The 12827-nt window shown below is 37.0% G+C and overlaps 1 protein-coding gene across 8 annotated transcripts in view; it reads right to left on the minus strand.

The window, feature by feature from the left end:
* Arms (Ankyrin repeat-rich membrane spanning) overlaps nt 1–12827 on the minus strand; it is a 35915-nt gene that overhangs the window by 3030 nt on the left and 20058 nt on the right. For 7 of the 8 annotated variants that reach the window (XM_089076329.1, XM_089076327.1, XM_089076326.1 and 4 more), the window contains 19 exons: nt 7924–8055; nt 7415–7513; nt 7232–7330; nt 6646–6843; nt 6473–6571; nt 5437–5733; nt 4716–5091; nt 4422–4586; nt 3916–4123; nt 3420–3842; nt 3117–3339; nt 2864–3043; nt 2315–2774; nt 2063–2228; nt 1526–1973; nt 1256–1429; nt 1043–1187; nt 859–977; nt 506–626 (listed from right to left, as the gene is read on the minus strand). In XM_089076329.1, coding sequence (XP_088932455.1) covers nt 506–626; nt 859–977; nt 1043–1187; nt 1256–1429; nt 1526–1973; nt 2063–2228; nt 2315–2774; nt 2864–3043; nt 3117–3339; nt 3420–3842; nt 3916–4123; nt 4422–4586; nt 4716–5091; nt 5437–5733; nt 6473–6571; nt 6646–6843; nt 7232–7330; nt 7415–7513; nt 7924–8034 — 4111 coding nt within the window. In that variant the 5' untranslated portion in view covers nt 8035–8055. Of the gene's footprint in view, nt 1–505; nt 627–858; nt 978–1042; nt 1188–1255; nt 1430–1525; nt 1974–2062; nt 2229–2314; nt 2775–2863; nt 3044–3116; nt 3340–3419; nt 3843–3915; nt 4124–4421; nt 4587–4715; nt 5092–5436; nt 5734–6472; nt 6572–6645; nt 6844–7231; nt 7331–7414; nt 7514–7923; nt 8056–11443; nt 12770–12827 lie in introns of those variants that run through there. The other variant, XM_011641009.3, reaches the window with a different exon arrangement.

Below are 12827 nucleotides of genomic sequence, written 5' to 3' on the forward strand. Positions count from 1 at the left end.
CACTTTGTAACTTACAAACGGCCTTACAGTAACAATATGTTTATATAACCATTATTTAGTTTTTTTTCGACTGCCATTACATATGTACATCTCTTGTCAATAATACTGTCAAATAATATTCTACGGGCGTACAGATGTACAAATAAAATTATCAAATAGGATGAAGTATGTCCATTCAATTTCTTTTTCTTTCGTTTAACATCACAAATTGGCAAGCACCGTTCTTGAATATAGTGATAATGGCACCGTTCTTGAATATAGTGATAATGATGCTTAATCCTTGCACGTCTCGATGAGAGTTTCGTCGAAAAATGTCTTTATTTTATGACATACGCAATATAAGCGATTTATTTGATGAATATATACATCATCCTATAGTCATTCTTTTTCAGATTCGACTAAAAGTTAGCACTGTACTCGGTGGAGATGTCACTGTTTTGGTCTGGCTGCGGTGGCTCTTGCACTATTACCAGAGGCAGTGTAAGTGGTAGGGAAGTAGGCTCACCTGAGGAAAGTGAGTCTGTTGCTGGTGCCACTGCTGGCGATGGCACATCTAATACATCCTCGCAAGCTTCCTCGTTCAAGGTCTGCAGTGCTCCACAAATCATTTGCTCTTCTAACGTTACCTAAAACGTGTATAAGCATTTTAACATATTTACAGCAGGCAGTATTCGCTCCATATATCGCACGTGCATAAATAAAATTAAATATCGTAATATTATATTTCTTAAAGCATTATAGCAGACTTACCTGGAACTGATACAGAGTGCGAATGTAAATAAATGAAAGTAATTTTTATAAGTTGTCATATCAATTTATTTGTAATTGTATTTTTTAATGTGTTTGATAATATCATACCTGCTTTTCCATGATAGATTGTTTATTCTGATCACGACGAGTCGGCCCGTCTGTTCTCGATGTTCCTTTTTCTTTTTCCACATGAGCAGGTACACGCATCGAATTATTTGGAGTATGATCTACAATGGATAAAAGGACGATTTACTCAAATGATCGAGCGAGTGAGAAAAGATATCAGACATACCTTTGCGTTCGGAGGTTACGGTAAATCGGACACTTCGAGGATATGTCTCTCCCTCTTCATATGAAAATGATGACAATTCTATTTCTCGAAGTGATACAATTACCATGCGGAATAATTCCCAATCTCCAAAAGTCATCTTAAATACCTAAACGAATACAAATATGTTTAGAACGTCCTTGAGATATAAAGATGTCATAATATTCCAAAGATTACCTTTTTCAATTCTTGCAAATCACAGTACAATAAAACTCGTCCAGTAACATTATTCTCTTTGATGGTTTGCTTATATATTGGAGCTTGAATGTAATTAAGGTTTTCGATTTTGTCGATCAAGTCGCAGACTCCGTTCACTGATAAAGATGACAATTTTATTTCCAGAATTTCAGGCTGTAAATGAAGATAAAGCAATAAATCACATGTTTTCACTCATGTTGAGAGAGTTGTAAGATGAGAAAGTTGTATAATTAATTAATAATAATGTACCGGTAACATGGTTGTTGCAGAAATTTGTTTTACGACTGGTTCTGTAGGAGGTATTTGCATCCAAGACGGAGCTTGCCATTCAAAATTCGGCTGGTAAGCCCACGATGGTGTTGGTGGCACAGATCCTTGTAAACTTGATTGTTTAGCAAGCTTCATATGTCGATTCAACATGCCTCTTTGTGAAACCCATTGATCAGCCATAGCACCATGCCGAGCACCATTTTGTTTGTAAAATTGATTCATGTCTTCTTCTATACTTTGTTGTTCTTCCTTTATCTTTTTCTTAATATAAGGGTCTAGATTGATAGTGAAAGGCAAGAATATTTTCATATCGCTAATGAGTAAGCTAGATCGGTGAAAAGTGAGGAAGACATCTAACTTGCGCTCGTCTCTGTCCATCTCGAGAAGCGGCTGTACATCTTTTAGGACCGGAATTTGCGGTCGTACCCTGACAAATATATATGACAAAAAAATATAAAAAAGTAATTTATTAAAATAAATAATATATATATAAGAAAATAAATCAAATTTACGTACTTATCATAAAGACTTTTCAGTGACATGTTGTCATCCAAGCTTTCCTCATACATGTCGTAATGAAGAATAAGCCAGGATGTCCTGAAAGGCCACTGTTCAGTAATGTTGATCCAACTAGCCAAATGATACCAGTTGAAATCAATCTGGAATGCTTTAAGTAATCGTCCTAAAATAGAAAAAGAATATTGCACATACAGAACGATTCTGTAGATTCAATATTATATTCCATTGTGATATGCGATTCAATATTACCAGTGACATAAACAACATTCATCAATCTTCTCATACTACGGGGATTTACATCACTAAAATAATCATCAGTGAGCAACATCTTATTGAGATCCTGCGCGCCGCCCAGACGATTCAAATTGCTGCCAATACTGCTAGCAATCGATTCACTTAATCGCAACTTTCTACTACCCTTCCTAGTTTGGGGTTTCAGTTTTTCGTTGCTATTCATTATGGCCGATTCTGTGCTAAGTCTCCTATTAGATACCGAATGATGCATCGTACTGGTCGCAGTATAGTTGACACTCTCTTCGGCCTCCGTCCATGCAGTCTTCTTGCAGTATTGAGCAGTTTGTTGCGCGACCTTGACTTTACGTAAGCCGCTGTTTTGCAAATAAAATGGCAAATGCACCATATTCCGTAAGTAATCGTGACCGCCAATATTCGATTCTGAGAATAGTCTTCTGCTATTTACTTCCACTGCCTATGCGCATAATATCGAACAAATAATTTTTGTTATTACTGAATCAACATTTTGAAATTGACATATTACAATTCTTTCGATTCGTTTACCTTAGCTATAATATGTGGATCAATCGCTAATATTACGACGAAGGGACATCCATTATCGCTAAATAAGGCCTGTATAGCGTCCAAAACGAGTAGAACTTTATCTTGTTCGCAACTGTCCAAACCATCCACTATTATAACTAGCCTACTTTGTTGAGCCATGAAGCTATCCAAGCATTTGACCTATTTAAAATTGTGATTAAAAACTTTTGAAAGGATACTTGCAATCGATTATTTCAATAGACAAGTAATTTACCATTTCAGTCATCAAATTGACTTCACTTCTCAAAGATTGAATGAATCCTTCGCTCTTGAGAGTCTCCAATTTCGATATACTACGCTGAAGGTGTCTTCTTTGTGAAAAAACCAACGCCTGCAATGTTCTACTCCACGTGTACAGATTCGCTATTATACTGATGGCCAAGACCAAGGCGATTGCTATCATAATAATGTGAGCAGTAACTCGCTCTATCTTAGATCTAAACGCGAAAAGAATACAATGTGTAAACCAAGCAATCACATAAAAAAACTTTATATTCGGCGTATAACTATTACTCACACGTCGCTCGAAATATCTATGAGATATACCGTAAGCACCGAAATACCGACGAGCAAGCTGCAGAAGCAGAATTCGAATATAATTATATACGGCAAGCAGCATAAACGTCTCCATTTCCATGTAGTAGTCGATTTATCTGGTTTCGGTCGAAATGCTCTATATAGTCTGGTGGACAGAGAACCGAAATCATTCTCTATGGAATCGTATAGCGAGCCGACCATCTGCACGACCGCATTCTCACCGGCAGCGGTCGTGCCCACGCGAGTTTGATCGGTGAAGTAAAACTTTATCGGCTGTACTGCTATGCCGTCGTGACACTGACTACCCGGTGGATGACAGAAGATCACTTGTAAAAGTAATTTTAGCGCATTCAACTTAGTGGTGAGTTCGACTGTCAGATTATATGGCCAGTACCAGTCGTACCTGCAATTACGAATCTCTGATAAGGACATGAAACAGGTGGAATTTTATCTCTTTTGCTCTTCGTAACTCTTACCTCTTATTGGCATACCAAACGAGAAATAGAAAGATATAAACGATAACTAGTAAACTTATTCCACACGATAAACCAATGATCCATGACTGTAGAGTAAGGCCTAATGTGACGCCCACAAGTAAAGATATATGAGCTATTACTAAAAAGAGTAAAGAAGAGAATTGGAATACTGGATCAATCCATTGTCGTGCAAAATTCTTCATTTCCTCTGTAAAGATACGTCGTTAATACTTTCTTATCAATTCAAATTAATATGGATGTATTTGACATTTTAGAAAAATCACACATCTTCCGGGTCATAAAAGTTTAGTCTATTAATAAAATATTTTATTTTAATTTAAATTAATATGTAATTTTTTTGTACTTAATTAATAATTTTTTTATATTTCTTTAAAAAGAGATTATTTCAAATTTATAAAAAAAATCATCAGTTCGTAAAAAAATTTTTTAGGAGTTTTTGTAGAAAATTATCAAATGCAAGTAATAACTATGTTATTTGATGGTACCTCTCAATTTGTTCAGTAAAAATGATTTTCCGGAACCCCATTTTGCATAAAGACCGACAGTAATTGGCGTAGAAAGTGACGGTTCACTGAGAATGTCTGCTAGCGCACTACTATACAAATCGTAACCAAGCATATTCTCGTTATCCTCGTTAGTATTTAAACGTCCTGTAACGATTATCAAATTATTCTACAAGATATATTAAGACATTAAGCGTATCTTTCTCACGTATCCTAAGTTAAGTCATCAGTAATAATAATATGATGCCAATAATGGCATGTTTCTAATTAACTTACGAGCACCAAATATCTGTCCAAGAATTGTCTTGGGATGATTGACGTCGATGTTGTAGGGGGTCTCGCCTTGTCTATTCGGACGGTACAATAACTGGCTATTCTTTGGATTCCTCAGTAGTATCTCGACGATCGCTTTCGATCGCGCGCGCATCGCTATGTGCAGTACAGTGTCGCCCTTCTTGTCCGTAGCCGAGACCTTGGCTTTCTTGTCTAAAAGCAATTGCACGATTTCGGCGTTACGCGACCTCACCGCCCGTAATAAAGGCGTGTCGCCGTCTTTCGTGGCAATCTCCAGGTCTGGGTTAGCGTTTAGTAATAATTTGAGTATCGGTATATTGCCTTTCTCTACGGCTATGTAAGTTGCGGTTTTTTTATCCTAAAATATATACGGATGGGGTGGTTAGTTCGATTGAAAAGCTTCAAAGGCAAACCGCAGGGGTGTCACGCACGAACCTAGCTCGAAGTGGTTTACCATATATATCCGAGACTGTCTTTTATTAAAGGATCCATCACATCCGAGTCGAATCGCTAATTACTTTAACAAATTTTGAATATAATATTGAATATTACACCATGTGAAACTTGACGCGCGCAACAATCTGGCTTACGGAAACGATCAATATTGGGAAACCGTAATATTCAGTGAAAAAAATAAATTTTTGTTCAAGTCGATCTTCGAGGGAGATACGCGGGTATGAAAAGGAATAGATCAAGATCATACCTTTCCAGCGATATCGACGTCTGCATATTTCTTCAATAATGATTCCACCACACCTCGATGACCCCCTTTAACCGCATGTATTAAATTCGTGTCGCCGGCTCGATCCTGAATATTAACGTAAGCACCGGCATTTAAAAGGGCATTCGCTATTTCGTGATGACCTTCACGACAGGCAATCGCTAAGGCGGTGCAACCGTCTTTATCTAGAGCGTTCACATTAGGTTTATGCTCCAGTAGTAGTAATACGACTTCTACATGGTTACCAAGAGTTGCCACGAGTAGAGCAGTCCATGAATACTACAAAAAAAAATCGTAAAGAGCACATATAAATATAAAAAGTTATTTTAATATCTAATATTATAATTTGAAAAGTTATAAAATATTTTTTATAATATAAAATTCTATTTGCAATAGATATATATTTTGTGCTAAAAGAAAAAGGAATATTACACAAGAATATATGTAAAACACTGTTTTAAAAAAATGATCTTTTCTCGAATGAGATTCAATCAGATTTTTCCTGCAGTTTTTTGAATGCTAAATACGAATCCAATTTTCAAATTGTTTCATCAAGTCATTTCGAGAAATTTGCAGTTAAAGTTGCAAAAAGAATTATTTTCACGTATTTGGTGATATTATAATATGTGACGTGGTATTGAAATCTTATTACAATCAAAATTAAGTATGTTGTAATGACTTTCAGCTTTCAAAAGGAATTTTTTGTATCGGTTATGATACAGCACATTATTGCAATTACAGTACATATTGTAATTATAATATGATAAAATACATAAAAGTAGTTCTTTTTTACAATTTCAATTGTAAATTTCTTAAAACTGTGATGAAACCATGTTTGGAAATTGGATTCGTATTCAGCGTAAAATGTGATTAATCTTATTCGGGAATTTTTTTATTAAACTATAATTATGTTTGACATTCTATTATTATTATATATTTTAATAAATTTTTAATCAATTTGGAATCAAATTGTCCATCACTTCTCCACGTCTTTTTTCAAAGGTTTTTTTTATCTTACCATGCCTGCTGTATCGACATTGGCTCCAGCTTTGAGAAGGATATCAACGATCTCTACATTTCCCTTGCGCGATGCCCAAACAAGTGCTGTTGTGCCATACTAAACAAACGAGTGTGAATATTTCAGGACTGAAGATATGATCATTAATTTGCGATACGCCTACCAATGATTACCTTGTCACCGACATTGACCTTCGCCCCATGAGCAACGAGATCTTTGACTATATCAGGATAACCCCTACCAGCGGCCCATAATAACGAGGAAATATGAAAATTTCCGTGCGCGTTGACGTCAGCCCCGCGCCCCAGCAGCATCGTCACCGTCGCTGATTTGCCCTTGTACGTCGCCCACATGAGCGCCGTCCATCCACCCTACAATAAAATAACTTTTAATCCTTCAATTTTTTTATCTACAGAAATGCTAATTTTTTACATAAAGCTACATAAAGCACTTATACACTTGGGTAAATTTTTCCCCATTAAACGTTATATACTTCTTTATTAAAAATAAAAATAAATTAGTTAACAAAGAAATGTATATAATAATAATTAAGTATAGAATATTATTAAAACATATTATTAGATTGTGTAAAAATTGCAATGCCGTACATTAAGAGGAAATAACTTTTAATAAATGAAGAAGAAAAGATAACGCAAGACTTTTTGGATGATACAAAAGCACAGTTTTTGCAAACTCGAGTTTTCAAATTTACATTAATGGCATTATGCCAGAATGGTAAAGTATGCAACTTTTTCTGACCAAGTCTCGGTGCTCCAAATCGGCGCCATGTTCCAACAACTCGAGACAAATCTCCGTGTGGCCTTCCTTTGCTGTGCACAACAATGCTGTCCAGTTATCCTGCAGAAAATCATGCAGAAATGTACATGTATATTGCAACTTATATTTGTTATATGCAATCAAACGATCTCAACGAATACTAACCGCGTCTTCGGCATTAACATCCGCTCCATGATTAATGAGTTCACGGACAAAGTGTATTTTTCCTTTAATTGCTGCAAGGATGAGGGCGGTGCTACCGTTCTGTTGTAAAAGAAATTAATTTATCAAAAAAGAGTCAACAAACGAGAAACAAAAAAATTTGCAAAACAAAAAGAAATACGGAAAAATGTCGGCACGTAGGATCTTAGACGCCTAATAATCTCTTCTTTATTTTTCGAATTTATATAAACTCAAGATAAATGTCATCCACCACAAAAATAAAAAAAATCTTTTTCCTTTACGTGGCTTATTTTTGATATCCGCGATTTAAATCGATTATCCAGCACAATTTATATTATTATTGTTTCTCTGTGTAATTTTCTGCCCGCCGAGATCTTTTATCTCTATTTCTATTTATATTGATTTTGATTCGTATTTCAGTTTGGAACTTTTCATCGTGAAAATAATCGAATGATCTCCTTTAGACACATTTTCGTGTGATCCATGCTCACCTCATCTCTGTCGTCGACCTGCACTCGCTTGTTCTCAAGAAAGCTCTGCAGTCCGGCGAGATTATCATCTGTGATGTAGCTCGCGAGTGATCGGTAACAAAGCGATACCATCGAGTCAGTCCGATGCAATGTCTGTGAAAGAGTCAAGAGAATTTATCATTAGACTTCAATCAATCGTGTACGATTTTTGTCGCTGTTATTAATAGTTATTAAAACAAAAACTCACGAGTAAGATTAGATAAATGCAATCGCAGGAAAAAAAAAAAAATCACATCTATGCGAATAGCAAATTGCAACACTCGATTTCTTTACTTAGCATTGTTGTAATTGCTAAAGCAGATGTAATAAAACTTGAATCTCTTTATCCATCGAAACTCTTCGCTCGTTAAAAAGGAATCTCAATTCTGTACTAGAGGCTGTTAGAGTCTTAAATAATACATTACGCTCAAATACATTAATACATTCGAAATAAATGGTGTAATTAAACCATGATACATCGCAGAGGTAAGCTTTCGAGTTATCGAGCAGTCGAGGAGTCGACTTTAAATCGCCATTGGAGGGCAGTCTCGCACTCTGTGGCACAAGTATTAATCTCGAGAGAACCATAAATACACCAGGAAAATCCACTCCCTAAGATCTCCGGAATTCTGACTCACACTTCTCGGTTTTCCCTTTTAAAGCTCGTGTCTATAAGACGTCCAATTTCATCCCAGGCTAAAACGAAAGGATCTTGCTTGGACTCTCAATTAGAGATCGTCGTTATGTAGTCGAGTCTTTTTTTCCCTGCTCTCGAGAGATATTGGATTTATGACGTTTCGTTTTTTTCACACGACGCAGCAGTGAGCGTGCGTAAAAGTATTCTGTACATTGCGTATTAATTATAATCGCTTCAATTTAGCTTGCAACTGCAACTGGAGCGCGCGTCCTTCATTCGGGAAAGATGGAAAAACGCTTTGCTTGCGCTTTTCAATCTTACAAACTGGAATTCGGGGTCAGCGATAGCGAGCGACACACGTGGATGATAAGGGACGATCGCGTGTATGGCGAAAGCAATTGAGCGATAAAAAAAATTAGCAATGTTAATTGTGGATGCAAAGCGAGATATCGGAGATTAGTATTTTTGCTTCGGGTATTCGATTTTAGCATTTATTGTTTCCTAATTATATGTTAAATATTTTTTCATCCTTTTTTTTTTCATGTTCCATTCACCTTCCTCATCATAATTTTTGAAACATTTTGTTCGCTTTTCTTCTTATCTTTCTTTATTCAGCACTCGCGTTATTATTTCATGCCCAGTCCACAAATTAATTAGTGACAAAAATGTCGCGGATACAATGATATACTTACGGTAGAATTTGGTTCTGCTGTAATGCACCGAGTTTTACGTTACGGAACTTATGTATAATATTAAAGATTACAACACTTTAAATGTTATTACAATCGAAAATACTATTAAACAAAATGAAATAAGAATACAATTCTGTAGCGAATATCATGCGTGCTTTTTTTTTAGAAGATTAATAGCGGCAATTAATGACATTTCGCCGACGTACATTATCGATAAAATCTACGCAACCTAACGCGCGTAAATTGACGTGGCATTTAAGAGAATAATGCTAAATACACCATGACTGGATTACACTAATAATCCTTCGATGCAAAAGTCCCCTAATTCCCTCGCGTATAACAAAACGGTAGTAATAATAAATACTCGGTTACAACAAATAACAAATTATAAGCTATTAAAGTATCGAATCAAATTTTTAATAACGCTACTAATAGTTCATATTTTATTTTAAAAATAAATAAATGCTCGATTGTAGATAATAAATGAATGAGCGATTTGCTGGAAAATACAAATTCAAATTCTGAAACGCGTTTCAAATTTCAAAATTTTGAAACGCTGCTTCCGCGACTCGATTTTCGAATCGAAATTATTCCAAGGAAAAAAAAAAATTTCTTCTCGATACCTAGAATCTCTTGCAGGAATTACGGCACTGTTCGTCGTTTACTACGGCTCGAGCTCTACTGAATAAAAATCCGATGTTGCGGGCGTGCAAACGTGCACACATTTATATCCACGCATTTAAAGATTACATTAGGTCAGATCTATTTCATGCGGCCGATTTTGTCACTATGCTGAAATCTCTGGCAGTGGAATGGCTTGTTATACACGTGGAGGATGATACTGATGCGCGCCTTGCGCATAGTAATGAAGATAGTGTCATTTCGCGGGTGTTGGCGAATATAGCGCGAGCATTAGCCATCAAGATCGATGACAGAACCGAGTCGGGCAAGATTCCATTATGTGCGTACGCACGTGGCATCTGATCTGTGTTATGTAATTGCCTCCAAAATTTTCCGACACGGAGAACTGATAAATATTGCAGATATTAGATGATTAGATTCTCAGATTTATTAAAATCATTTGCCGATCGTTTATCATAAATTGCCAAAAATTATCAATTGAATGAATAGTTTAATCTATTATTTAGTAATCAATTTAATTAAAATAGTAATTTAGTTTCAAAATCGTAAACAGATCGTGAATTATAAAAAATTTCTATAATAAAATCTACTTCTGAATCTTTTCGAACGTCTATCTCGAAGTTTAACAAATAATTTTAGAAAGTAACGAGATTAAAGTGATAACTTACATATAATGTTCAAATTTCTAATCTTTCCTTCAACAATCTTTCTTTAATTGAAGAATTTCGTAAGATCAATTCAACGCAAGATAGTAGATAACTATTGCCTGAGATAATTACTAGATTACCTGGCCATGACACTCCATTTCTTCATACGTTAGTTTTTATTTGTCAGTTATAAATGCAATTTTGATAAGATAAGTACTCGAGCTGCACCGATGCTTTTATCATTGACATTCTTTGGCGGCCTGTTATTGGAACAATTAACTATTATCCGTGGCAAGTGTGTCGTCATTAAATAGTTTTGACTCGATTCGATCTTAGGTAAGTACATTATTAATACGAAGTTATTTTAATCAAAGTATGCTAATATACGAATTAAGCAAATCTGTTATAAAGACATGTCAATATTTCGCTGACATCTAACATGTGATTCCATCGTCATACTTAACTTTATTATGCTTGACGATATAATGACGAAAAAGTTTTAACTCTCACTTATTTGATTTATCAACAATACAATCTGATCTCGCGTTATTCCTTTAATAAGAGTTAATTGCTAAGAATTGTGTTAATTATTGAAAGGATCCAGGCCGTGAATAGAATAGATCCACAATTCTATTATTTAAAAATGAGTTTTGCAAATCATAAATCTATATTAGTCTTGCTCCGAACACTATTTGTTAATATTCTACATTGTGCTACTTAGTCTCTTCCAACTCGGAAGTGTGTTTCACTTGACTAAAAAAGACTTGCTTTGTGGTCAGATTCTGACCACTCTCGATGCATGTTAATAAAGAAGAAAATACAGAAACGCTAAAAATATCAAGAAAGCGAAAAAGTGTCGTGCATCTTTCGCGCTTCACACTAACCGCCTGCGAGTGCCTTCGGATGGCGAAGTTAAACTTGTGCCGACCGGTGCCGTCGCCGGCCGGCGCCGTGAAGGTGATGGTAGGTACGTGAATGTGCGAGAACACGTGATGATGATGATGGTGGTGGTGGTGATGATCATGCTGATGATGCAGGTGATGATGGTAGTCCTCGTCAGTGTCGTGCCAGATCGCGGCATGTGGCTCGGGTATGTGGAGACGAAGAAACGATCTCAATCCGCGACGCGTTCTACCGATGGAAGTATTGTCGCTGATGGCGCTAGAGGTGGTTGACAGATTCGACAAGGTGGCACTTCGCTGCAGATTGCCGTCTTTGTAGTCTCCGTTCGGTAAGAGGGAATTCGGCACACCGGGGATGGCTCCGAGCAAGCTCGGAGCCAGACTCGAGCAAATGGCCGCGTTCGCTATGCTGAACTTCCTAATTGGATTCACGCTGGTGCCGGCCAGGATGTCCTCGAAGGTCGGCGATCTCTGGTTGGTCTCCGTGGAACTTTTCAAAGTGGACTGATTCAAATCGGAGCTCGTCATCGGCAATGTCGACCTGCGTCCACCGCCTATGCTAGATTTCTCATCGACACCGTCTCGAGTGACCATCACCGAAGGTGATTCCGTATTGTGTATCTTCCCGATGTCTGAGTGTTCTCTGGCACTTGCCGAACGTAATAATAACGATGGAAAATAAAAGTGTTCACTCGATCTTGATGTCTCTGGAGGGACTTGTAAAAGATTGCTCGTCAATTGAGAATTTGTCGATCTGTCCGTAATTGCTTTATTGGCACGCATCGGGTGGTCCTCGATTGAAGATTGAAATCCTGCAGATGACTCCCTTGCGATGACATCTTCGTGCTTGGACACGGAGAAGACATCATCGGAATCCGACACCGGCGCCGCCAGTCTTTGCGTTCTGGCTTTCGAAATCACATCGCTGTCTCTGTTAGATTCTTTTTTCCTATCGCAATAATCCGATATTATGTGCCCATCGTTCACGTTGTTCGACGAACTGGAATTTTCGGACGAAGTTTGCAACTGTTTAAGAGTTCGATCTAAGTGTAAAGCGGAAACCGCAAGTTCAGGATTAGGCGTGATCAAATTTGACGAAACTTCTACGTTTGTGATGCTGATTTTTGTTGAATCACCGTTAGATGACGAGGATGTTTGCGAGAGAATTTTCTCCGATTCTTTCGTTATCCCTTCCGAAGTTTTGTCTTCTTCTTCCTCGTCATCTTCTTCGTCAAAACTGTCGCGGAAGAATGCCGTCGTGATTCTAACACGCTCGTCTTTGGCCTTCCGCATGGCATTCTCCTCAAGTTGTCTATTCAGCATGAAAATCGAAAACTTCCTTCATTTGCTGTGAGTAAAAACGCGC

The sequence above is a fragment of the Pogonomyrmex barbatus genome, unplaced genomic scaffold (genome assembly GCF_055798465.1).
Source record: "Pogonomyrmex barbatus isolate J1 unplaced genomic scaffold, ASM5579846v1 scaffold2, whole genome shotgun sequence".
Classification (NCBI taxonomy): Eukaryota; Metazoa; Arthropoda; class Insecta; order Hymenoptera; family Formicidae; genus Pogonomyrmex; species Pogonomyrmex barbatus.